At 42.0% G+C, this 25,990-nt stretch overlaps 1 protein-coding gene and 1 long non-coding RNA gene across 2 annotated transcripts in view; both read left to right on the top strand.

The window, feature by feature from the left end:
* RCL1 (RNA terminal phosphate cyclase like 1) overlaps positions 1-19,536 on the top strand; it is a 29,925-nt gene extending 10,389 nt beyond the window's left edge. Inside the window, exons 6-9 of the mRNA XM_061473095.1 lie at positions 1,935-2,060; positions 7,305-7,461; positions 12,918-13,021; positions 17,953-19,536. Of these exons, the coding sequence (XP_061329079.1) occupies positions 1,935-2,060; positions 7,305-7,461; positions 12,918-13,021; positions 17,953-18,103 (538 nt within the window). The 3' untranslated portion in view covers positions 18,104-19,536. The remainder of the gene's footprint in view (positions 1-1,934; positions 2,061-7,304; positions 7,462-12,917; positions 13,022-17,952) is intronic.
* Positions 19,537-20,416: 880 nt separating this feature from the next.
* On the top strand, positions 20,417-25,913 carry LOC133279411 (uncharacterized). Its single transcript, XR_009746882.1, has 3 exons — positions 20,417-20,483; positions 21,288-21,397; positions 24,894-25,913. It is a non-coding gene; the product is annotated as an uncharacterized LOC133279411 (long non-coding RNA).
* Positions 25,914-25,990: the final 77 nt, after the last annotated feature.

Genomic DNA, 25,990 nt, shown 5'->3' with positions numbered 1-25,990 from the left:
TTTGTGAGTCTCCTGTGATGACTCAAAAGGAAAGCGGGAATGGGGGTAGGTTTCCTGCCAGAGGTGCAGAATTGAACCCTATTCTTCTTTTTACTTTATGGCATACCACCATAACTGTGTGTGAGAACAGGACACTTTGACCTTTGTGTCCAACTGCAGCATTTGAATGCATTTGGCAATTTTACTGGGTATATGTGCTGTAAAATAAAAAGGAGGCAGCTCTTCCTGATTTTGGTGGTGCTTGTCATGGTCTTCCCATGAAGAAGGTAATTTCCTTATGCTTTTATCTACCTCTGTAGAAAGTATTATCCTCAGCTTCTGTGTGAAGGGAGAAGCAATGATAATGGCTTTAGTGCCATTGGGGCACTAAAGTTTAGGAGAAGTTTAGGTTAGATGTAAGGAAGAAGTTCTTCACTGTGAGGGTGGTGAGGCACTGGAACAGGTTGCCCAAGGAAGTGGTAAATGCTCTATCCCTGACAGTGTTCAAGGTGAGGTTGAACGGAGTCTTGGATGGCATGATCTAGTGTGAGGTGTCCCTGCCCACCTCAGGGGTGTTGGAACTAGGTGATCTTAAGATTCTTTCCAACCCAAACCATTCTATGATTCTATGTTTATACAAAGCAACACAGTATCGTTCTGGGCCGGTATCGCTGGATTTGGTTGATATGTGTGAACTACAGTTTTTTGATTTTACACTTTCTTCTAGATTTTCCTCAGCTTTTTCTCAGGGTTAATGACTGGCTTTCAAGCCTAGTGAGAAGCAGTCTCGTTTTAGTTCAGCCGTTATGTCATCTTGAAGCCAGTAGAAAACAAAACATCTGGTAAGATAAGTGCTTAGGTCTTTCCCATGCACATTTTTGTTTGCTCATAATTCAGCTAAGCAGATCTTCACAGCTGGGGAGCTTGTGTTGCAGCAACCTTTTACAGTCATCTGAAATACTGAATGTACCAGCTGTGCAGAATGTTCAGTTTTCTGATTATTTATGCTTATTTTGCCCTTAAGAATTTATTATTTTGCCTTAAGATTTTAAATCTTTTTGTTTACCTGTGCTACAAGAAAATATAATAGAAATCTGTAGAATAAAAAATTCCCTTCTGCTCGCTGGTAGGTTTGAGAATGTGTCACTCTGCACTGCTCTGTGCTTATATGTGCAGGTGGGTGGTTAAATGTGCAGAGCATGAGTCTGCATTTTAGTTGAGGTGGAACACGGAGCACAGTGTGCTTTGTTTGAAGATCTGTTGGGAATATCACTGAAGCAGCACCTGAGTGAAAGGGCACAAAGGCAGTTCATCTCCACATACTGAGCAGATGTGGGTTGAGATGAGCAGGAAGGTGGTAATTTCTTCTTTCCTGGAACCACTACCTTCAGATGCTGAGTGACTAGAGCATCAGTGAACTTGATAGCCTCACAGCACTGCAACACAGTTAGAAGAAAGATGGTTTTAGCTTTTTTTTTAAATTACTTTTTTCTGTTCTTAAAATACTGAATTTCATCTATGCCATTTGTCCCTGATAGCAGCAGGAAGTCCTGTCTTTCTACTTCTAATTCAGAGAAACTTCTCCCATCACCATCTTCTAAATAGTATATGTAGAGGAGAGGACACAGGATCTTTCCCATAGTAAGAAAGCATGGGTTGACAAAACAGCAGTTATAAATTATCGAAGGGCATTTCAAGAATAGATGTTTACTACTCATAATAAACTTCTCTGCACATGTTCTGTGTACCTTATTTCAAGGTATATCAGGTAAAGACTATCGAAAGTACTTATCCATGTGTGCTTAAGCACAGAAGATGGACCAGGACTTAGGAATGGATGCATAGAACAAACCACAGTTTCTGATAGAATGCATTAGGACCTCTTGGCCACTTTGTCAGTCTCTGGTTTAAATATCTTGTGTGACCACAATGAATTCCTTAGCTTGAAAATGTAGCTATTCTGTCAGAGTGTCACCACAGATGGCAAACAGAATAGTGGAATCTGCAAGGAGCATCCTGAATAAATTCCTTCCTGACATTTATATCTACACGGATCATATGAAGGGGATCAGCTCTGGAAAGTAAGTAGCCAGTATTCACAGGGAACAGAAATGTAATTCTGTGTTGGTTCATCTGCTAGGGTATTCTGATCTGTACTTTTACTGTTTCTTATACCATGGTCTTCTATTTTGCTGACCTGAAATAGATTTGAATTCATTTCAAAATTCCTCACAGGGAAGAAATTGAGTGATTCAGTAGATACTTCTGTTTAACTCATGGTACAGGAATAGAAGTTTTGTGTTTTCTTAAACAAGGAATGTAATACGACATCATTACTGGCACTAAAGGTGACTTGAGCTCTCTTCAGTTCTAAACCTGTTGCTTTGAAATGAGATTAAGATCAGAGGTGTGTTGTGAAAACCAGCATTTAAGCTTGACTATACATATCCTAATGGAAATGGGACCAAACTGTTCTAAAAGTGTTTGAGCTGTTTTGTTTTCTGCTTTACCCTTACATAAATAATTGAAGGAGTGTCCTTCCACCAGTGAGGACTGGAAATTTGAGGCATTAATTTACTGTATTTAACATATTTTGTTTGCCATCAGAACACAGAAGTGATGATGTGATTCAGACAACTCTGCTGGTGTCTGTCAGCTTGATGTCCTCTTGTTACTTTTTGTTGAGGTTGAAGAAGTTCTGCTTAACTAGTTTGTCTTCTGTCTGTATGCTCAAATCCAAGTATGCACATTTTCTTTTCACTGTTTCTGCTTTTTGAAATATTACCTTAAAGAAAACTTGTTAGGTTTGCAAGTTTACAAATCTAAAACTTGTTTACTCAATTTTAAGTATTTTTCCTCTTTTCCAACCCTTCATCATATTTAATATCCCAGGTTAGTAAGTCTTGTGGTTTTAGACTGTTACGGTCATCAGAATAACAAAACTCTTCTGGGAGCTGTGTGGTTTTGGGGTCTGTAAAGTGAAAAAGTCAAATGAATTATGGCAGCAGAACTACATTTACTACCTGCATGAGTAGCCCATGCAGAGGAATAAATAATAGCATGGGAAGAGGAACTGAATCCCTCTCTACCTTGCTGGTGCATACAGGTTTCTGATGCAGCTGTGCTGTGACATTCAGCATGGCACCAGTGCAGTTGCAGTATACCTGATGCTAACACCATGCCACTTTGGCAAAGCCTTTTTTATTACATGATTAGCAGTGCTTGTGAGTCTTAGAGCAAAACAAATAAGGAAAGCAATATGTCTTGTTGTTTTCTAGTGCTGCCTCTGGTGATGAGTAAGACCAGCAAAGACTCATTTAGCCCATCTGTGTGCTGACCAAACCAAGCCCTGATTTCAGAATATCAAGCTTCCAACTACACCCCTTTCATGGTGCCAAAAGCCTCAGGAAATACATTATTTGAGCATCTTCTGCCACCTATGATGTATCTCTTAAAAAACCCCAAAACTTCCCAGTTCTGTTTTAAGCATTTGCAGCAAAAGGTTTGTCTGTGCAGATGCTTCCTAATACTGTCAGAACATACATGAAGCACTGGAAGATTTTAATTCTTATTTAGGAAAAGTGCCACATGCTCCCAGGCACTAACAAAATCTGCCAGGGGTATAGTTAGTTATTAAAGGATACTTACCCAAAAAACAGCACCAAAGGTGGGGGGCTTTTCTTGTCATAGAATCATACAATAATTAGGGTTGGAAAGGACCTTTAGATCATCTAGTTCCAACCCGCCTGCCATGGGCAGGGACACCTCACGCTAAATCGTATCACCCAAGGCCTTGTCCAACCTGGTCTTGAACACTGCCAGGAATGGAGCATTCACAACCTCCCTGGGCAACCTATTCCAGTGCCTCACCACCCTAACAGGAAAGAATTTCCTCCTTTTATCCAATCTAAACTTGTGGTCCAGATACTGGAAGGCTGCTATGAAGTCTCCATGCAGCCTTCTCTTCTCCAGGCTGAACAGCCCCAACTTCCTCAGCCCATCTTCATATGGGAGGTGTTCCAGTCCCCTGATCATCCTTGTGGCCCTTCGCTGGACTTGTTCCAACAGTTCCATGTCCTTTTTATGTTGAGGACACCAGAACTGCTCACAATACTCCAGGTGAGGTCTCATGAGAGCAGAGTAGAGGGGCAGGATCACCTCCTTCAACCTGCTGGTCATTGCTCCTTTTGATGCAGATCAGGATACGGTTGGCTTTCTGGGCTGCAAGCACACACTGCCGGCCCATGTTCATTTTCTCATCAACCAACACCCCCAAGTCCTTCTCCACAGGGCTGCTCTGAATCTCTTCTCTGCCCAACCTGTAGCTGTGCCAGAGATTGCTCCGACCCAGGTGCAGAACCTTGCACTTGTCATGGTTAAACTTCATGAGGTTGGCATCAGCCCAACTCACAAGCGTGTCAGGGTCCCTCTGAATGGCATTGCTTCCCTCCAGGGTATCAACTGAACCACACAGCTTGGTGTCATTGGCAAACTTGCTGAGGGCGCACTCAATCCCACTGTCCATGTCAGTGACGAAGATGTTAAACAAGACTGGTCCCAACACTGATCCCTGCAGGACTCCACTTGTTACTGGTCTCCAGCTGGACATTGAGCCATTGACCACAACTCTTTGTGTGCAGCCATCCAGCCAGTTCTTTACCCACCAAGTGGTCCATCCATCAAATTGATGTCTCTCCAATTTAGAGACAAGGATGTCATGTGGGACAGTGTCGAACGCTTTGCACAAGTCCAGGTAGATGACATCAACTGCTCTACCCCTGCCCATCCGTTCTATAGCCCCATCATAGAAGGCCACCAAATTGGTCAGGCAGGATTTCCCCTTAGTGAAGCCATGCTGGCTGTCACCAAGCACCTTGTTGATTTTCATGTACCTTAGCATGCCTTCCAGGAGAATCTGCTCCAACATTTTGCCAGGCACAGAGGTGAGACTGACTGGTCTGTAATTCCCCAGGTCATCCATTTTCCCCTTCTTGAAAATGGGGGTTATATTTCCCTTTTTCCAGTCATTGGGAACTTCACCTGACTGCCATGATTTCTCAAATATGATGGCCAGCGGCTTTGCAACTTCATTCACCAGCTCCTTCAGGACCCGCGGATGGATCTCATCAGGACCCATGGACTTGTGCACGTTCAGATTTTTAAGATGGTCTCGAACCAGTTCCTCTCCTACAGTGGGTGCAAGGTCTTCATTCTCACAGTCCCTGCGTCTGCCTTCCAAGACTTGGGTGGTTTGGTCAGAGCATTTGCCAGTGAAGACTGAGTCAAAGAAGTCATTCAGAACCTCAGCCTTCTCCAAATCCTGTGTAGCCAGTTCTCCCGAGAGCTTCCTGAGGGAGCCTACGTTGTCCCTAGTCTCTCTTTTATTTGTAGTGTACCTACAGAATCCCTTCCTGTTATTCTTAATACCCCTAGCCAGGTTTAATTCTAACTGGGCCTTAGCTTTCCTAACCTGGTCCCTAGCTTCCCAGACAGCATCCCTGTATTCTTCCCAGACTGCCTGTCCTTACTTCCACTTATTATAAGCCTCTTTTTTCATTTGAATTTTCCTCAGGAGCTCTTTATCCATCCAAGGAGGTCTCCTTGCCCTCCTGCTGCACTTCCTTCTGGTTGGGATGCAGCACTCCTGAGCTTGTAGCAGGTGATCCTTCAATATGAACCAACAGTCTTGGGCCCCCCTGCCCTCTAGGGCTGTATCCCATGGAACCTTACTAAGCAGGTTTCTGAAGAGGCCAAAGTCTGCTCTTTTGAAGTCCAGGGCAGTGAGCTTGCTGCACGCTCTTCTCACTGTCCTGAGGATCTCAAATTCAAGCATCTCATGATTGCTGCATCCAAGGCTGCCCCGGAGAGTCACATTTCCAATGAGCCCTTCCCTGTTGGTGAGCACGAGGTCAAGCATGTCACCTCTCCTTGTCGGCTCCTCTGTTACTTGCAGAAGGAAGTTGTCTTCCACACAATCGAGGAACCTCCTGGATTGCTTGTGCTGGGCCGTACCGTCCTTCCAACAGATGTCAGGGTGGTTGAAGTCACCCATGAGAACAAGGGCCTGTGAGTGTGAGGCTTTTCCTATCTGTCTGTGGAGTGCTTCATCCCCAGGTTCTCCTTGATCAGGCGGTCTGTAACAGATATTGCTCTCCAGATCTCTTTCAGAGGAAGAAAAGGAGAAGAGAAACATCTTTAACATAGTTTCTGTATTGCTCAGCAAGTGCAGGCAGTTGTATCAGTGCTTCCCACACATTATTTCTTTTGTTCCCATCCTACTGATATGTGTCTGGAGGAACTGTTGTTTTTCTGGCACTGGGAGAATTTGTGTGTATTGGTGGTTTAATTATGTGTGTTGTTGATGACATTCCTCACAGTTCTGGATCAGTGGGACTATTTTAATTAAAAAGTTTGGGTAGTAGAGACAGCAGGAACCCAAAACTTGGAAATCCTATATATTGACTGAAGTTATGTTAGTCATATTTTGAATGGCTAGCTATTGTTGCTCTTCCAGAGACTATAAGTAAGAGGATCATGTGACTTCTTTTCCTTCCTGACAACCTTTTGATTTCTCAGCAAGCTTTAGTCAGCCCTCTGTGATTTTTCCTGTAGCAGAAGTTTGTCTGAACTCTCACAGTAGCATTTGGAGGATCTTAAGCTTTAAGGAAAATGGGGTGTTTTGTTTCTTTCATTAAATCTTATGTTCAGAATTCTTACATGATTGTAATGATTTGGATAGTATTGAACTGAAAGTGAAAACAAGTTATTTGAAATACCAGGAACGTGGATCAAACTCTTTTTTTAATTATTCTCCTTCTTGCTGCTGTATAAATGCCTGCTAAATATTGAAGCTTCCAGGGAAAGAGCTTGGTCCCTTAAGAAACTTTTGCTTTTTTGAATGTTGCAGAGGAGGAACTCAAGATACCTTTAAAATGTACATCAAACATGAGTTAAGATTCTTGTTTTCCACATTTATTTATTTTTATTTTTATTTTTTTAGTAGAGGAGGGTATTTCTGAGGTTGGGATGGTTTATTCTTTTGTTGTTGTTTGTGCCAGGAATAACCAGCACAGTGGATCTGGGGAAAATGGCACAGGGTTAGACTTTTAAATACTGTCATTAATGTTTGTTGTTTTCTTCCCAGGGTGAATTGAATGTACAGAACAGGAAATTTGTCAGAAAGTCCAGTTTCACAGTATTCTCCTCTGAGAGGAGCTGTTTGTGACTTAAGGAGAAGGTTGACAGGGAATAGTTGGCTTCTTACTCAATTTTTTTTTTTTTTTTTCTTTTTTTCTTCTTAAAAGTACTTTTTCCTTTTCTTTCAGATCACCAGGTTTTGGCCTGTGCCTTATAGCAGAAACCATCAATGGCAGTGTTCTCAGTGCTGAGTTAGCCTCAAACCCTCAGGGGCAGGGATCAGCTGTGCTTCCTGAGGAACTTGGCCAGAACTGTGCTAAACTTCTGCTTGAGGAGGTCTACAGGGTAAGTGGCCAATATGTTTTGTGTGTATAGCTGTAGAGGAAGTTGGCGATGACCTACTGGTAAAGGAGGAGGTGGTTTGGGAGCATCCTCAGATGCATTCAAATCCAAACAGAGAAATCTGGTCCTGCCATTGTCATCTTCATCCAAATAAGGAGTGGTTTTGAATGGTTCATTAATGCTGCCATGCTTGGCTGGGCCGTATTATTTCCTATGGCCAGGAGATGTTGCTATGAATCATAGTAGTGGCAAATTTTTCTTTTGTTGCTTTTTATCAGCAATAAAATTCAGTTGGCCACACATGGGCTGGGTTTTTGGTTGGGTTATTTTTGATTAAAAAGTAGCAGGGGTAATAAAGTCAGTGTTCTTAAACTAATAATGGAATAAACTAAAATGGAATGGTGGGAGGATATGTGAGGAAGAGGGAGATGGAAGCAGCTAGCCTCAGTGCTGGCTGCTTTATGGTGATGATGGCAAAGCCAAATGTGCTGAGATGTGTTGGTTGTATGAGGAATCAGCTGAATGGTTTACTGGAAGGGAGCTAGTTCAGTGTTTGCATGGGAATCTTAATTTCATAACAGTACACATTCTGGGGTATAATTTGTTTGTTTGGTTTATTATTCTATTTTTCTTTTCATTTGTGGTGAGAGTTGTAGTGGAGGAGCAACTTTCAGTTTTACAAATGATTTGTCAATTAGCATCATGGTGAGTTCCTGATTTAATAGCCTGCTTTTGTTATATATCTCCACAATGGTTAAAATAAGTAGCTGTTAGTACTGAGAAAATGCATTTGGCCTTTAGGAGGAAGTCATCTAGAAATTGTACTTGCTGTTTAAATAAAAAATAATTGCTCTGAACTGGAATAACCTGATAAGGCTTTGCCAAGTATTAAAAAAGCCACTAATGAGATTCTGTATTTGGTGATGTAGTAAATTATAAAAATACCCCTTAATTTCATATACTGGGTTCACGCCAATAGTAGGTTGTTCATCTCTGCCCATGTTATCTTCTCCTTTCTCTGCTGCCCTTCAGCAGTCTGAATTACCAACTTGCCCATTTGTTCCAGTCTTTGTGGAACATATGGTGTTTATTCAGTGCACCATCTTGCTTGAGGACTTACCTATTGTAGCCCAGGGATCTTCTCTTATAGAAGCAGTACAAATGTTCTTCCTGGGTACAGTCCAGACCCCTTGGAAATCTCTTGGAAAACATGTTCAGGTAGTCAGGTGTTTGGAGGCATCAAAAATCCAATTTCCACATCATTTCATCAGGAGCAATAGGTATTTTTTTTCCTTTGAAAATCATCTGGCGCTTGACAGATTGAAAATAGTGAGGGAATTTGTCCAGATTCTTCAGAGTCAGAGGGCTTCCAAAATTAAGATGGCTGGAAAGGCCTGAACCAGGTAGATTTTCTGCTTTAGTGCACTGTAGCCATTTGAATGTGATTAGTCAAATTCTGCAAAGCACCAGGATACTGAGTATCTTGGAACAACAGGAAAAGAGCATTTGAGAAGGAAGCATGGTCAGGCAAGTCTTTGGATGATACAGTGATGGGCCATGAAGTTTCAGTATCTTTGAAGACCAGATTCTGAGTGAGTGGGGTTGTTAGCTGTGGCCTGCTGTGGTACTGCTGGTGCTTCTGGAAGGGTTTTTTATATGTGGAATGCGTCAGTTCAAGAGTGATTGACAAGTGCTGAGCAGCATATGGACTGCTTGTGGTCCTCCACAGCAGCAGCTCATGGTGAAAAAATCCATTTGTTCGCATTTTTGGCTGTTGTGCTGCTTATCCTCTGGAGTGCTCAATCCTTATTCACCATTTATGATTTTCCCACTCCGTCTGTCATAGGCAATATGGTGGGTTTTATTCTGTATTTTCTAGAATGCACACTTGAATTTACATATGATGCACACGCTCACATAGCACCAGCTAGCGAGGAATTTGGAAAGATGAGCTTTCTCATCATCTTTCTCTCCCTTTGTTTGTTTTTCTGAGCTTAGGTCAGTTTGATCTGGTGTTGACCCAAGAGAGGATGTAAAACGTTGCGAAGCATGCAATGTTTATTTCATTTGAAAATACTTTTTTTTTTATATTTCTTTGCTTAGATAAAATGTTTACTGAAACAAAAAAAAAAATTGGGAAAGCTGTGCATAGAAGAAGAATAAGTTGCTCTGAACAGGGAGTCTTTAAGTCACACTCTACACCAGATGCTCACTGGACAGGACTCAAGGGAGAATTTTTTGCCCTGTGTTTAGGTTATCTCTTTGAGATTGTTTCTCCATCTGTGTCTTTTCTTGTGTCTCTGCTTGGCTCCCTTGGCAGAGGACAAAGCCAGGGAGTGTTGACCAGAAAAGGACATCCTGGGAGCATTGCAGATAATTATCTGTAGGACAGCTTTAGCTGTTTGGGCCACCCACAAAGCTGTTGGAGTTCATTTCTGTTTAAAGGGGCACAGGGACTTCTCTTAAAGTGCTTGCTTAATGCTTGCTATTATGTGAACTTTACCACCTAGGAAATCTTAAGGATATGAGTCTTGATATGTTAAATGCTAAGTGGTCCCTTTTTTGCTAAGCTTTCAAAAAGAAGTGAAAGAGGTGATCTGATTCTTGGAATCAGTAGAGGTTTTTAATGTACCTTTATTAATGGAAAGATGTCAGAGTCAATTCACTAATACTAAGCAGTACAGTGCTAATTACAATGCCCCTGAAAGAGGGGACATTGAGTGGCTGACTCAAAAGCATTGCTTTTACAAACCCACATGCAGTTCTTATTTTAGCTTAATTGTAGAAGGCCAGTAAGTATTTTCTTCTTGTCTTTGAAAGGCACTGGTTATGGAAGCTTTATATAGAAGGTGATTTGCAGAATGGAAAGGCCTGGAGGAACTGGAAAAGGATTGAATGTTTATGTTGCTTATGATCATGAAAAATAGGAGAGGGTGCAATAGATATTTAAGGTTGAGTTGTTTAATGAAGAAAGGTCATGTTGTTATGGGGGCTTGGAAGGGCACGAGTTTTATTGAACTAGAGCTAAAATGAGTGAAGCATTCCACCAAAGGCTTAATTTTCAAGATGGCCTTACTTCAGTGTGACAAGGCTCTGCTCCATTCTTCTGGAATTAAAAAAAAAAAAAAAAAAAGGCATGCAAGTACATACTGCATAGGAAGGGGAGGAAAATGTGTGTATGCCATAATACAAGCAAGACTAAATCAAAGCTAGGGTCAAGCTCAGAAGAATCCTTATTGAAACACTGTTGTCCAGTACCTAGAGTTACAGTATTTGTCAGCTGCCGTATTTCTATAATAAGTGTTTCAAGGTAGACAGGATTTTAAGTGATCTGTGTCTCTTACTGTCACATCCAGCTAGATGTGGCTTTGTCCACAGACACAATAGTGGAGAAACTGCCATAAAGTGAATTAATGTGAATTAGAAGGTGCATCTTATGTTGGTAGTGAATGCCAGCTATTTTGGAACAAATGTCAGTAGTTCAGCTCTGACTTTGTCCATCCCATTTTTCCTGGGAGGGTTGTTTTTGATTTTTGCACTCTTGCGTAAGTGGCAGGTGGACTGAGAGAAAAAAGTTTGCCTTCTTGGGAGCAGCATGTCCCTCATTTGTCCTGAGTTACTGTTCCGTGATCATTAGATTACAAGCAGATCACTTTATTTCCTTGTCTGGCAACTGCCCATGTGGGAATGGGCATAACAGCACATTCCTGATGCACAACAATAGTGAGGATGACTGATTCACTGCAGCAAGAGAGCTTATGTAAGTAGCTTGGATTTACCATGTTTTGCTGTATTGTTTAGGACATGGTTGTCTCCATGCTGTCTGAACCTTTTCTAGAAATTTGGTCATAGAAATAGATGTTCTATGTTTTCAACTTTAGAAAAACAAAAACAAGATCAGAAAATATCAAGTTTTCATCTGAGTTATAAAAAGCGTTTTGAGTTATTAACCAAACTGCAAATACAGAATTTTTTTTTGGCAGAAATACTTACCAAACTCTCATACGCTTCTTGTGCATGTTTTGGGTTGGCAAATACAGCTGATGAGAGCTGTGGCTCTAGACTGCACCAACAAATTCTGCAGGTACTCTGTCCATTTAAGACAAAGCACCAGTCTTGAATCAGTCCCATAGAGGGCATTATGCCGAGTGCAAGAATTTCATTTTGGTATGGCAGGCTCATACAGCTAAAAGGGCAAGGGCTGCTGTAAGAGCGTGTTGCTAGGTGTTGGGTCATGATAGTGCATGTAATGAAGATGTTTCCTTTATTGCGATGTATCATTTGTTTTAGCAAGTACCAAGAGTACTTGTAGTACTCCTCTCTGCCCTCTCACTGAGTAAATGTTCTGTGGGTGTCACATGATTGTGTTTTCTTAAGCTACGTAGCCCAAAATTTATTTTGCCCCTCTCAACTCTTTAGATGGTGTTGCTTCTTAAAATTATGGCAGGTTACTTCTTGTCCACAAAGGAAACGGCCACCTTACCTCAGTAGAGAATTTAGTTTTAAAAGAATTAATTTCTGGTTTTGCTCTCTCCTGAGAGCCTATTCAGAGGGCTTAGCATTAGGCCTGATCCAGTGGGGAACTGTTCACAGATTTTGTGTGGCTGTGGCTCAGTCTGAGGACATCCAAAATAATGTTATGTTGGATATTTTCTTAATTTTCAATCTGTTTGCATAGTAATAGTAGTTAAATTCTCTCTAATGCAGTATTGACTGAAAGTGTCCTGTTTAATTTAAATTCAAGTCTTGTAAACAAAGAAAACCTTCCAATTCTAATTTACATATGCGTCATAATTAACACCTTCCAAATACAAAACAATTTACCATGCATGTATGATTTACTACAGTCAAATATGTACAAGAGAGTTTAGTTCTACATAATTTTATGCATAGCTCTCACATAGCAATAAAAAAAAAACCAAAACACAACTAATTTTAAATATGATGGGGAAAATGTTTTACAAATGTAAAACCACAGAAGACAGCAGCAAGGGTTTAGGTGGATATGTGTGAAACAACTTTTAATTTGGTGGTTTGAACCTGCAAGCACTGATCTATTTGTCCAAACGTAACTTCATAGGTATGAAAGTTCTGCATTTCCTGGTATCTTCCACATGCACATGAGCTACAACTAAACTAATACCTATTTTCAGTTTACTGCAGAGAAATTCTTCAGTGCTTACATTCTGTGATGTTAGAAGAGAACAGGCTGGAAGAAATGGGAGAGATCTTTAATAGGACCTTTTTATTTGGTTCTGTTTTAGTTCTGTTTCTTTCCCAGCCTGACATGTGAAATTAATTTGTCACTGTTGCAAAACCTAGATTTTTATCTTTTTGGCCCTTGAAAATTTGGGGCGGTAATATAGCCTTTTAAGTATATCTTTCTCCTTCATTACTCTCCTCCCATCCCAATTTCTGGTTTGTACAGAGATTAATTATTAAAACATTCTGGTTTGCAGGGAGGCTGTGTAGATTCAACAAATCAGAGCCTTGCTCTGCTCCTCATGACCCTTGGACAACGAGATGTTTCCAAAGTCCTGTTAGGACCTCTGTCTCCATACACGTAAGTTGTTTTATTCTATTTAATTACCCAGTCTTGTTTAGTGAACTAATTTTATTGCACAGCTGTATTTTTTTTATATGTAAGACTTACCCTGTGGCTACAAGTAGAACATATTGTACCTGCCGTCAAATGAGACAGGTGGTGTAAGTTACCTAGTATTTATTTCTGCGCATCAGAAGGTTATTCCCTTACTATTCGGTATTATTCCTGGTTCTGAGAATTGCAGAAATGGGTTTTATTGTTGGTTCTTTGTCTTAGATTGTACGTGTATATCAGTTGGCTTTTTGTTGCCTAGCATACAGTATCACATTTTCTTAGTGATCTCTGTGTAGCTGTGGCATTAAACAGCATGTTTCAAATGGCTAGCCGAACACTGAAGCTGTGGTTGTCAGTAGGAAATGGCTGAAGAGTTCAATTCATGGAGCTTTGTGCAACCCCAAAACTTTAGCCCTGTCAGTCAGTGGACTTCTATCTGGTGCTTCAGTCTCATTTTTTATTAAAAGCTTTGTCTGCAGGCAGTAGTGGTTCAGAGGATAGAAAAAGACTAAATTTCTTACATTGCTAGCCACAGCACACAGATTAGGGGAAGGGTATCTAGTATTAAAAAGATCATTTATTCTATCAGACTGACAAGTGACTAGATTACAGTTACTCGTAGAGACTGAGCAGTTTTCTTTTAATTGGAGGGAGGATTGTTTATCTGACAATGGCATCAAATAATAAGACTGTGAACTGTCCTTTTTCGGTTATCATGGTACCGGTGCTGTATACGTGAAAGGTACAGTACTGTGATAACTGAAGAATGGTGGTGCCATCACATGAGAGCTAGAAATTGCCTAACTGCTATTCTCAACCCCTGATACCTTGGAAACAACATTCACCACATTTTGAGGGTAAGACAGGGAAGCCTCCAATTGCACAGGGGTGAAGTAATCCCCTGTAAAGTAAGTATCCACGTGAAAGGCTTACAAAGAGTAGATTTCAGTGAAGTGTAAGTGCGCAGTTAAGCATGTGTCTAGGTGTGGGGTTTTGTGGTTTTTTTTTCCTACCTTTTTTGTTTGTTTGATGCTATGAAAATCATGCAAGGGCACTAGTTTATTTTGTAAGCGGGCTGATTTCAAATGGATTGGTTGTCACTTCTTCCAAGGCAGGAGTGAGCAGCAGGGATGAATGACAGTAGCTGACATTGTGAAGCATCATGTGTCACATGGGATCATAAAATCTGTGATTCTGTGATGATCTGTGACTCACCAGTTTTGTGAAGATCTGTTCAGAGATCACACAGCTCATTCTGCAGCATCCCTGTGAAAAGCTGCTCATAAAGGACTAGGAAATGTGACTTCTGTGCAACTCGCTGCGTGTGCAGGCTTTTCAAGTAAATTGCAGTACTGTCATGCCCCATTTCATTGTCCCTTCTTTTCTCTCTTGGGGCTGTGACATCTCTCCATGTAACACCTTCACCCAGCAGAATCTAAAGCTCTTTATAAGCCATGTAAGCCCCTAAATTGGCTTCTAGATGAATGGCTTCATCTAGATCAGATTGCCCAGAACCATCCAGCCTGCCCTTGCATGTCTCCAGCCTCTCTGGGCAATCTGTTCAGTATTTTACCACCGTCACTGTGAAGGGTTATTGTGTGTTAGACCTCTTGCCTCATGCTCCGGATTTCACAGAAGCGCGTACCTGTCTGTCCAGCTGAACTTAAATATCAAATGCAGGGTGCTGGGAGCATTGCCACCTCACAGTCTGGCAGGACCGCGTGCAGGTGGGCCGACATGAGCCATGAGAGCAACCGGGAAAGCCTGAGCGCCATGGCCCATGGTTTCATGAGGGTTTAGGGGCTTCAAGGGGAGGGAACAGGCACAGCGCCTGAGGCGGGGGCTGCCGTGGGCAAGGCGCCTATGCTGCTTCTGGCTCCAGCTCGGGCGCCATCCGTGCCGGGGGTGCCGGTTCTGCTACTACCCAGCCCCGGCCTCCCTTCTCCCCCTCCCTCTCTTGCCCCCCTCCCTCCTCCTCCCGCCCTCCTTCTTTCCCTTCTTCCTCTTCTCTTCTTCCCTCCTCCTCCCTCCCCTCTCTTCTCCGCCTTCCCCCCCCCCCCCCCCACTCCCCCCTTCTTTTCCTCCTCCTCCTTTACTCTTCCCCCCCCTTTCCTCTCTTCCTCATCCCTCTCCTCCCCCGCCTCCTTTCCCCTTCCCGTCTCCTCCTCGGTCCTCCCCTCCCCGGGTTCCACCCGCCGGGCCGGGACCGGGGCCGCGGCTTGCACGCAGCGCCCCTTGGCGGCCCGCGTGTCCCACCGCAGGCCGCCCGCGGCAGCTGCGCGTCAGGCCGAGCTCCCCCTACTCCTTCTTCGGGCGCGTTCGGCCCCGGCGGGGCGCTGTGGGGCCGTGCCGGAGCCGCCGGCGCTGCCAGCTGAGCCCTGCGCTGCTCTCGGGGTAGTCGAACCAAGGAGTCATCACTGGTGCACGGAGCTGTTAGTCGGTCGCTCTGCCCTGACAGAGAGCTAAGATGTGTGAGGTGGTTGTGTACCAGCAGGCTTCTGGGAAATAACCGCACCTGGGTAAACAGATTGTTTACCCTTTTCAGGTTATTGGTAATACAGTGGGGGTTTATTTGAAAGCAGTGGCCCTGAGGAAGACTTGCAGTGTGGCTCATGTAGCTCTCCATGGGTCTAAGGAAAAGTGTTCAATTCTGCTGTGTTCATGCCTGAGCATACGGTTCTAAATTCCCAGCAACATAAAACTTCTGTATACTTCTCACCCCCTCCCTCAGTTCTCCAGTCCATACATGCATGATTGGTGGAGGTTCCACTCCTGTTTGAAGTGCAAGCCTTCCCACACACAACCCGTATCAGCCTCTAGCTAACACAAACCTTCATTCTGCTGTGCTCTGTCACATACCCCTGACTTCCTCTGGTTTTGTCCTGTTTCAGGGCTCTTGCCACTGTGCTTCTAGTTCTGCAAGACAGCTGGCCTCTTGGGGCTCCCAGATTTCCCTCTGGCATTCCCAGGCAGCCTTGCCTTCGCTCGCACCCCTGTGAGCCTTTCCTGTGTACCACGGAGCTGTGGCAAAGCCCTATTGCTTTTTCTCACTCTGCTTTTACTCAAAATGGAGAAGAAGTAAAGAAGCACAGTAGTCCATGTATGTGCAAAGAGAGGTATGGACTGAACTGAGCCCACCAACAGGCTGCAGAGCTTGCTGATCAGCGTCTCTCAGCCTCCAGCTCCACACTGCCTCTGGCATTTACACAGTTTATTCTGTGCCCGCCTTGCAGCTCAGCACACCACTCCTGCTGTTTTGGGCTGGGTTGCTTTCTTGTCACCCTGCCAGAGCTCTGGGAGGGGACCCAGCTAAGGAGGAGGCTAGTACAGAGCTCGTTGCCTGTCAGATTCACTGAAGTGTTTGGGCTAGCATATGCCCATTTGCCTATTATGGCAGCAACCATAAACCTTGCATTTGGGGAGGCATGGAAGAAAAGGTGCTTTTTGGTTTTCTTTCAACTGTTAATCCATTTGAGAAATGAGAGAGTTGGTGTCTGTGCTGAAGCCAGATACCAGCCTGGGATGGTAGAGACAGAAAGGTGTATGTAGCATGGGTAGCCATGTGCCTGCATTCACCCTGCAGAGGTATTCAGCTGGCTGCCCCCAGAGATAACTCTCAGGTCTTGCTAAGAACAGGCCCCTGAAGGTAACAGGAGCCTCTCTGCTGAGTCCTGCCGTTTCCCTCCTTACCCCATGCACATACTCAAGCGCAGGAGCAGCAGCATGCCCAAATGAAGTGCGTAAGGCAATTCTTGTTCCTGCAGCTTTGTTGTTTACAGTTTCTATGAACAGGAGCTGCCAGGAAGCTTTCAGAGGCCTCATGATGTTGCAGTGGGGACAGTCCTATACCTTGACTTCTGGCTTCCCATTTTGTGGGCACTTTTCATTGCTTTGGTGTAATGATGTGTGATTATGCTCTCAGCCTGCAGAGCAGAGGCTTTTTACAGACTGCCAGCCAAACAAATGTGTGGGTTGAATTCCCTTTCTTTAAAGGTTAAACTTAACCTAAGAAGGGCACATACCAATTGCTGGAGGAGATTAAACCTTAGTTCAAGACTGCAGGCATGCTTGTGGCCATGACTGGAAGAGACCAGACTTCTGTCACGAGCAATTACCCATTTTATATTTGTAGGCTTTTGGTGTAATTGCTTGTTCCCTGTTTTGGGGAAGACAGTAGGAAAGTTTTCTTGGCTGTTTTTGTTCCTTTTTTTTTAATACTTTTCAGTAGCTTTTCCTCTCACTCACCTTCCAGTCAGTGTGTGTTTAGGAGCAAGTGCTGTGTCTGTTTAGTCTCTCTGTGCTTCTTATTCTAAAGTGATGAAAAGAAAATTACTTTTTTTTTTTTTCCTCCTGAAAACGAGGGGAGAAAACAGGAAGAATTGAGTCAGAATGTGATTCTAATGTAATGTTTAACTAAGAAGTGGGTATGTTAGTAATACAAATCAAAGACATGCTTCAGGAATTGATGTCTCTCTTCTTAAAATATGCACATATGGCCAGCCTTTTAACTATCCCTCTTCTGTTTTTTGAACGGGGTGGAGGGGGGATTTGCACAGGTTGCTATTAAGTTCATATGGCCCTGATGGGAAGTCAGCATCATTAGTAAGTGATCTTGCCTGGCTACATGTTTTCTTTCTTCCACACCATTTTGCCTTGCTGTGCTACCAGGCATTTCTTCTCTCTGCTCGTACAGAATGCAGTGGTTTCAGCAGGGGTCACTAGCCACTTCTGCAGCACAAGTGAGAACAACGTTTGGAGCCTGTAGGCTTGTTTCTCTGTACTAAGCAACATTTTCTGTTCTGTTCATTGCACTCAGTGCTGTCATCAGTGTTGGTATGTATTGGTAATGGGTTTTCTGTTTTGTTTCTTAAACTCTGTTGTTTTCTCTCCCTCAGAATTGAATTTCTGCGACACTTGAGAAGCTTCTTCCAGATCATGTTTAAAATTGAAACAAAGTCCCCTGAGGAAGAGTACGTGGGTGGGGAGAAAGTCTTAATGACATGTGTTGGCATTGGATTTTCCAACCTTAGCAAAACTATAAGATAAGAAACATCTGCAGACTTGGTGAAATGGGGTGACAGAAAACGCTGTGAAGATCTAATAAAGCCTGCCCTTCCTTGTGCTTATCCTGGCACAGGGAAGCTAGTGGTGATTCCAGTGCAGAGGTACCCAAGCTTGCTGCATGTAAACAGTGAAGCTGACTTTAGACTATTTAGACTTGTGCTGTTTATATATGCAATGCCAGTATTCTGTGCTAAAGGGAATGGCTGGCTAGAGCCTCAGCTAGCTTGGGACTCTTGCACTGTATTCCAGTGAATGGGACATAAGTGCCTGTAACGCCCCGTGCCCTCAAGCCTTAATGCAGGGGTGTTCTAGTTCTGTGTATCTACAGACTTTGCTCTTAGCTTTTTCCGAAAGGTTTAGATAAAGAGGGAAAATAAGATCGACCAAAACAAGCTTTGCAGTGCAAAACAAATGATCACAACAGAAACAATAGATTCTTGAGGTAATTGCAAAGACAGTATTGTCATGGAAATAAAAGTAAAGGTCTGACAGTAACATTTGTTTATACATTGCATATGTATAGAATTTGTCAAATACTTCACCCCTGCTTTCATTGAGTGAATTATGTCCCCACCTGTGGCAGGGTGGTAGGGTTGGAACTAGATGATCTTTAAGGTCCTTTCAACCCAAACCATTCTGTGATAAATTACAGTTTCACAGGAAGAAAAAAAACAACCCTGTCTTTTAGTTTTCCTTCCTGTTAGAATTCTGCAGAAGAGATCACAGCCTATACTGACTTGCTAAGTTGGTATAGGTTGTGCCTTTACTGCATCCTCTGCAAAGATAGGCATGGGAGGAGAAATCTTGAAGCTGTTTGTCTTGCTGTATATATTCTTTTTAGGTTTGTTTGGCATGCCACACATTGCAGTTCATAACTAGTTGTGAAAGGCAGTAAAACAAGCTGGAGGCTCTGAGGGAGAGAAACACATTCAGTTGTGCCATCACATTTTGTGCAGCTGCTCTGTTATGAAACAGTGTATTGGATTGACAGGTGCAAAAAGTTTCTACCAGGATTATAAATATTTACCCAAGAAAGACTTCTGGTAGATTCTAGGCAAACCTGCTGAATTTAATGCTGAACTCCTGACACGAGAGAAATTTATACTTGACTTTGAACTACACTCAGTGTAAAATAAAGCCATGTCAAAACCTCGTATATGTATGTAATAGAGCAAATACTGGCGACTGTCTTATAACGGTCTTGCAAACTTTTATCTGATGCCACTGTAAAGTGGGGATTACCTCTGTAATATGAAAAATGTATACTGGACCCAAAAGGACCTTGACAAAAAGTTAGGTATTTGATTAGTGTTTTATTAACTATTGCAGGCTGTGTGAGTCATTTTTGTACTGTACTTTGTTCTTATTGCAATCTGTCTAAGAATGTTTTGGAAAATAAAGTATTTTTTTCCTAAGTAAGGTTTTATTCCCCTTTGAAACAAAACAATCAGCAGCAAAACAAAACCACAACCACCAAACCTCAAGGCCTTTTCTCCAGCACTATACGATGGAACTTCAAAAGATAAGTGACTATTTTGAATTGATACATCAAAAGAATAGCGTTGGGAGTTGCCAGGGTGGGAGGAAGGGAGAGGGTGAGGCCCTTGCAATTTTCTATCTTTCCAAAATTTCATTTGCAGCTAAGGAAACTGTAAATAAAACAGTAGATTGAAATAAGAGTGAACAGTAGAGTGAAACAGAAGTATTTTGGGGGTCTTTGTTTGTTTGTTTTGAATTTTAAGCTACATTAGGAAAAAGTACTGTGGTCAAGAACAGTTTACCTTGATCCCCTCTGTCACTTCTGCAATGAAAAAATGTAGAAACTCTCCAAATTTAAATTACCCTAATTACAAGGAGCCACTGATCCAAAAGGTGAAATGTTCAATCTGACATTAACAGCCACTAGAATAAAGATATTAAATTTACACTAATTAAAGATACAAGATTGTGGCATAGGTCAGATTTCAAAAATTGGCAAGTAAACTAAATAAAAATTTGAAAGTATTGGCAAAACTACAAAAATCAAAAGCTTTATTATTTTTATACTTTTAAGGCTTTTAGCTTTGAAGCTGTGACAGATTTTCCAAATGTCCCAGTTTCACCAAACGTAGAAACAGCAATGTGTTGCCCAGGTAGCAGATTCTTTAGCAATAGAGTAAGTAGGTCATAAAATTACCTGTGTTTAACTAAACCTCAGTGTTAAAGCTGCACTGCTAACTCATAGCCCTGCTGCAAATTGTATAGCTCTACAGCACAATGCTTGCTGCAACTCATTCTGAGTTGTGGCTTTACAGAGAAAAAGATACATTTTCTCAGAACAGCCAGTCTGCAGAAACAGGAACAATTCCAGAGGAGATTTTAGGTAAGAGCTTTCTTAAAATTGTTAGCTCTTCACATTCTGGGAACAGTACTTACTAGGAGGAAATCCTACAGATAAAAGTTGTTTGTTTATTGGCAGAACAGCAGTTAACATCTGTTTCAGTGGAGTGGTCCCACAGCAAAATAATTCAGTTTTAGAGCTGGACAGAGGAAATTAATTTCTGGTGAGGACAATTCATACTCTTTCTAGCCACAGACTTTATGGTAAAGATGCTAGTTACTAGGAGATGCATCTTTCACATCAATCCATAATGGCAGATTTAATACTCACATGACTTGAATTTGAACTGATTAGCTGTACTTTAATCATACTGTATTCTTTGAGCTATCCATCTGCAATTTAGTTAATCCTTTGGGTGAACAACTGATAATACCCTTCTGCTGTGATTGAAAACTCTTCTGCTTGCAGAAAAACTTTAAGGCTGGACCATAAGGTGGTAACAAGTGAGGGATGGGACTAAGTAACAAAAGTATTTTGTAATATGCATTTTAATTGCAATGATTTTAACATACTGGGAGAGGTTGAAGAACACACAGAAAAATGGTTGGGGCTGGGGGAGAACTAATCAGAACACCTCACTAAATGGCGAATATCTTTAAACTTGCCTAACTGGAAAGGCTGCTGCAGTGGTGATTTGTAAAGTATTTGCCAAGTGTGCCTTTAGCATGCACCCTCTTCCACTTCTGAAATATCTATTGTCAAACTCTTTTCAGTTTCTAAGCTGTGATGGTAACTTGACTGCACCTTCTGTGGTTATGTCAGAAAATTCATGTTAACTTGCTGTAGGACGTGTTCTGGAGTAGTAGAGATTATTGCTTCAGTCCAAGCCAGTGCAGTTTACTGAAGGTGCATGAATAGAAGCCAGTGCAATAACTGTCTGGAGAAGCACACAGGAGGTAAGTTACCAAGGCCAAAACAGTAAGTGAGTGACTTTGTCAATATTTTCAAAATGGTGATTATGTTACTGCCAGAGCATAGATACTCTCTCTTCTCTTTTCCTTATCCACAGGTAATACTATGAGTCAAATGGATTTTGTTTCAAGCCACTGAGCCGTAATTCTGCTGTTTTGCAGGCTCTGACATTCACTTCCCCATTTTTCAATTACACTCTTGAGACAGCAGCCAGAGGAAAAGTACCAGCTTTCAGGAGGCATAATTTTGCCTATGAATTTCTTTCTCTTTGTTTTTTGTGACAATGTATAGCCATCTCCATGCTTCTATTTTGTATGTCTGATGAAAGTACTATTTAGTCCTAGGGAATACCAAGTGAGACAAGCAACTGTGTGATGGTAACTCTAAAAGCAAAAAGGTGAAAGGGACATATTTTACAGTTACTGCTTAGCTCTTGGTAAGATCTGTCTTAGAATATCATTCTTGGGGGATTATGTACAGTTTTCATTGTGTATGATCTAGAAGCAGCACTGACAAGGTCTGAAATACACCTGCTGCCTGTTGTCAGTGGTAGGGGTAAAAAGAGAAAAGTCCTGCAGGGAAGAGAGTGTGGGGGTTGAACTCTGAGGTGACAGCATTGTATATGTAATGACAGCAAGTCATGCACTGCATCACAGCATCACAGTGTCCAACTAGCACTTGTGCTAGATAAAGTTGTGACACTTACAGGGCAGATTTGTTACTATGATTTGTAGTGTATCTGCAGCAGTAGATGCTAGGTTCAGGTGCTAATATCTCTTCTGGACCAGTAAGATTATTATGTATACACACAAAAAAGAGCATACAGGCCTATATTCCCTGTGTACTACAGGATATAGAAACAACTGCGTTTGTGGATGTAGCAATGAGGAGATTCATGGAGAAAATAGCATTGATTTTTATCATTGTTTATTATTAATGGACCTGCTCAAGTGAGTCCAGAGGAGGCCATGAAGATGACTGAAGGGCTGGAGAACCTCTCCTGTGAAGACAGGCTTGGGAGAGTTGGGCTTGTTCAGCCTGGAGAAGGCTCCAAGGAGACCTTAAAGCAGCCTTCCAGTACCTAAAGGAGCCTACAAGAAATACGGAGAAGGACTTTTTACAAGGGTATGTAGTGACAGGACAAGGGGGAATGGCTTTAAACTGAAAGAGGGGACATTTAGATTAGGCATTAGAAAAAAAAAGTCTTCCTTGTGAGGGTGGTGAGGCACTGGCACAGGTTGCCCAGAGAAGCTGTCGCTGCTCCATCCCTGCCCATCCCTGGCCAAGTTGGACAGGGTTTTGAGCAACCTGGTCTGTAGAAGATATCCATGGCACTGGGTTGGAACTAGATGACCTTTGAGGTCCCTTCCAACCCAAACATAATTCCATTACATGATTGATTTATAAACTGGTATTGATCAGGATATAGCCACAAGAAAACAACGGCCAAAAGCAACTCCTTACTTCAGGGTGAATGGTGACTGGGAGGCCCCAAAAGTGAAGCAGCCAGGAGCCTGCCACTAGTGGCAATCCCTCTGCACATCTGGGTGGGGGTGTGCATGGATCACCCCAGGACTAGATGGGTGTCTGTACAAGTGTCCTCATGCTGTATGTCTGCTAGACTGTCTACCATCACCCCATTCTCCCCTGTATGTCTGGCCACAATTCTTTGGCAGCCTCCACTGTGCTGTTCATATAATGAACATTAGTAGTCCTTTAACAGTGAGCCAATGGTGAAGATCTGTTGTAGACTCTTTGAAGTACCTGGTGCTTAACTGTGGGTGAGCCAGTAGGATTAAGGGCTTGATTCGAGTGATCATCACTACATGTTAGTGATGTATCCCATTATACAAAATCTGATAGGCACAGTAGGGCAGGCTGCATCAAAAGTCACACTGTTTAAGAACAAATGTTTTTCTTATCTTCTAATCTGCAACCATTCTGCTCCTTGACAGTTACTTATGCCTTTTGCAATCAAACTCTCTCCATGGGTAAGAAAAAAGTTTCTTTAGCCAGTGGTGAATGTAGATACATTCTGCAAGATAAGACCCTGGTTCTAAATGGTCATCCTTCAGCACTGTCAGGGCAGACGATTTTCTTCTGTGTGTCTGGAAATGTAGTTTTGATTAGGTATAAAATACCATGCATCTCTAAGCTGGGTCTAGGTCACAACATGCATGAGTTTTGTTTTTTCATTTGTTTTAACATCACCAAAGGGGTGTGGGGGAGTGGAAACCAAAACAAACTTATGGCTTGTTTGTATGTCAGTGTTCAGAAGGTGCCTGATAGAGTAAGGCTTCCTGAGAGATTTCTTTAACTATGTGTATTTATAAACACATCTACAGATTTTTCATTCTGAGCACTGAATGTAAAAATCTACTTCATAATTCATGTCTCAAGAGTATTATCCACTATTTTCACCTTTGCCTTTGTGACTCAAATAATGTATAATATACTTCCAAAGAAAATATCCACAACAAATCCAAGTTAAGTAAGTCAACCTAGCATATGTTATTCCTGTTCCTTTTTGAAATGTGTCAGTTTGTTAATAAAAAAATACTGTTTCTCATCCTTCACTATCAATGTCAGTAGCAAGTGTCCCCTTGAAACAGCGTCAAGATCTTGTTCTAGTCTTTTCTAAGTAATGACACATGGATTCAAAAGGAAGAAGAGCTGATCTGAAAAGATCTGTCCTTTTCCATGGTATGTAGAACATAATTAGCCATCTTAGAAGAACAGGCTATTACCGGACACACAGGCTCCTTAACAGCTTCTTACTCAACAAGAGGGTGATGGGACAGGGCAGGCTAATTTAAAGTCACACCATCTGGGACAGGCCTTGTCACAAGAAGAACATAGCAGCTGTCTAAATAGTTCTTAGTTTTCAATTTTGAAGTACGAATGAAGAATGAACATCTGTTTCAGCTTGCAGAGTTAAACAGGCATTGTAAGCAGATGAATTTTATGGGTTGAAATTTACAGTAAAAAGTGTTCATTCCTTCCAAGTATCCTTCCAAGGAGAAGGATATTACAAAATCCTATGACCCTTCTTTTCTCTCCCCAACCCCACAGATTTACAAAAAAAAAGAGCAATTTTGTCAGAAATTGCTGAGTAGCTGTGGGGACTTTGTAAGGAAAATACAGGAAATTATCAAAATCCTCACTTGACTCACTGAAACACGGAGTAAAAATGTAACCATGCTTATGTTCATTGCCTGTTCTTCACTCACCCAGTTTTCTAAGAGCGAGCTCCTATGAGAGAACTTGACTGAAACTTCTGTTTTCACACCTTTTCAGGTTTCAGTAAGTTCTCCCATTGATTTCCTCTACCTTACATCTTTTCCAGGCAAGAATAGTGCTACTGGTGAACTATTTGAATGTTTTTGCTAAGTAACAGATGTATAAATATGAAAAAGTATATTGTTTGCATTCACATAATGAAATTCTTGGTTTTATGGATTTTTATCATCTGTTCCAAAGTCTGTATTTTGGAGAACTACCTCTGCCAGTGATGCAGAAGAATGAAGTGGCTCGTTTGTATCCCACAGGGAGCTGGACTAGAAAATATGAAGATCCACAGATTCTCAGGCCCGTGCAAACATTTCTCTCACCTTATGAGGGCTATAGGCATGTTGTGGTTCTACATTTACTCTCTTTTTCTGTTGTTGTTTTGTTTGTTTTACTACAGGATTTGTCTGGGTTATTTTGTCTACAGTAGATTCCTGTCTAGACTAGACCCTGCCGTTTTTACTTCAGAAAGATTTCCTTTGTAGCACATTGCTTTCTCTGCTGTTCTCCCCTCTTCCTGTTGGTTCCATGGCCTTTCCTCCATTGTACAAGCTGGAAGAGCAGCCCCCACCATGCTGCTGTGGGGTTCTAGTTGCGGGATCACTTTCCTTCTCTGTTCCCTGGCATGTACACGGACCTTTCTGCAGGGTGTCTCCTTGGCCACTCACCCAGACAACTTCACTCTCTTTTGTCCAGCGGTCATTGATCTACCTCACTACAGGGACTTTCATCCAGGGTTTATAAAATGGAAAAGCAAATAGAGCTCTTTTAACTAAATGTGCCCTACTAGTCCCTGCTGTGGAAACAAAGCACTGTCTTCCTCTCTTCCATCTTAGAGGTCTCCTTGAAGGCTTGTCATCTTGAAGTCAGAGAGTTTAGGACCAAGAGGCATTGCTCATTACAGAGAGTGTGATCTCCTGCGTATTAGTGCATTCCTCCTTCTTCAAGGGAAATAACAATTTTCAGAAAGATCTCTAGTCTTCACCAGGAAAACTGAGACATGGTATTTCTATTATACAATCTTCTTAATTTGTTTTAGCATTTAACTGTTTGAAAGCAAGTGCTTTTCTTACTTGGTCATCTTTCAGCTCCTGGTTCTTGCAGTGCTAGACAGCCCTGTGGGATCCAATATGTTTCCTCCCCATAAATAACACATGAAAGACCTCAAAGGAAAAAGATTTCTGCCTTGGGATCAGAAAGCCTTACCTGACACACAGGTGAAAAGTGATCTAGCTGAATCCTCTTGAGTTTTAAAGTACAGCATGAAAGCAAACTATTTACTAAAACTC

This window comes from Pezoporus flaviventris, unplaced genomic scaffold (assembly GCF_033815535.1).
Source record: "Pezoporus flaviventris isolate CSIRO_AGI_PZ_B2104156 unplaced genomic scaffold, CSIRO_AGI_Pfla_v1 ptg000076l, whole genome shotgun sequence".
Taxonomy (NCBI): Eukaryota; Metazoa; Chordata; class Aves; order Psittaciformes; family Psittacidae; genus Pezoporus; species Pezoporus flaviventris.
Note: the sequence above shows the minus strand (reverse complement) of the source record. Positions and strands in the feature narration are given on the sequence as shown.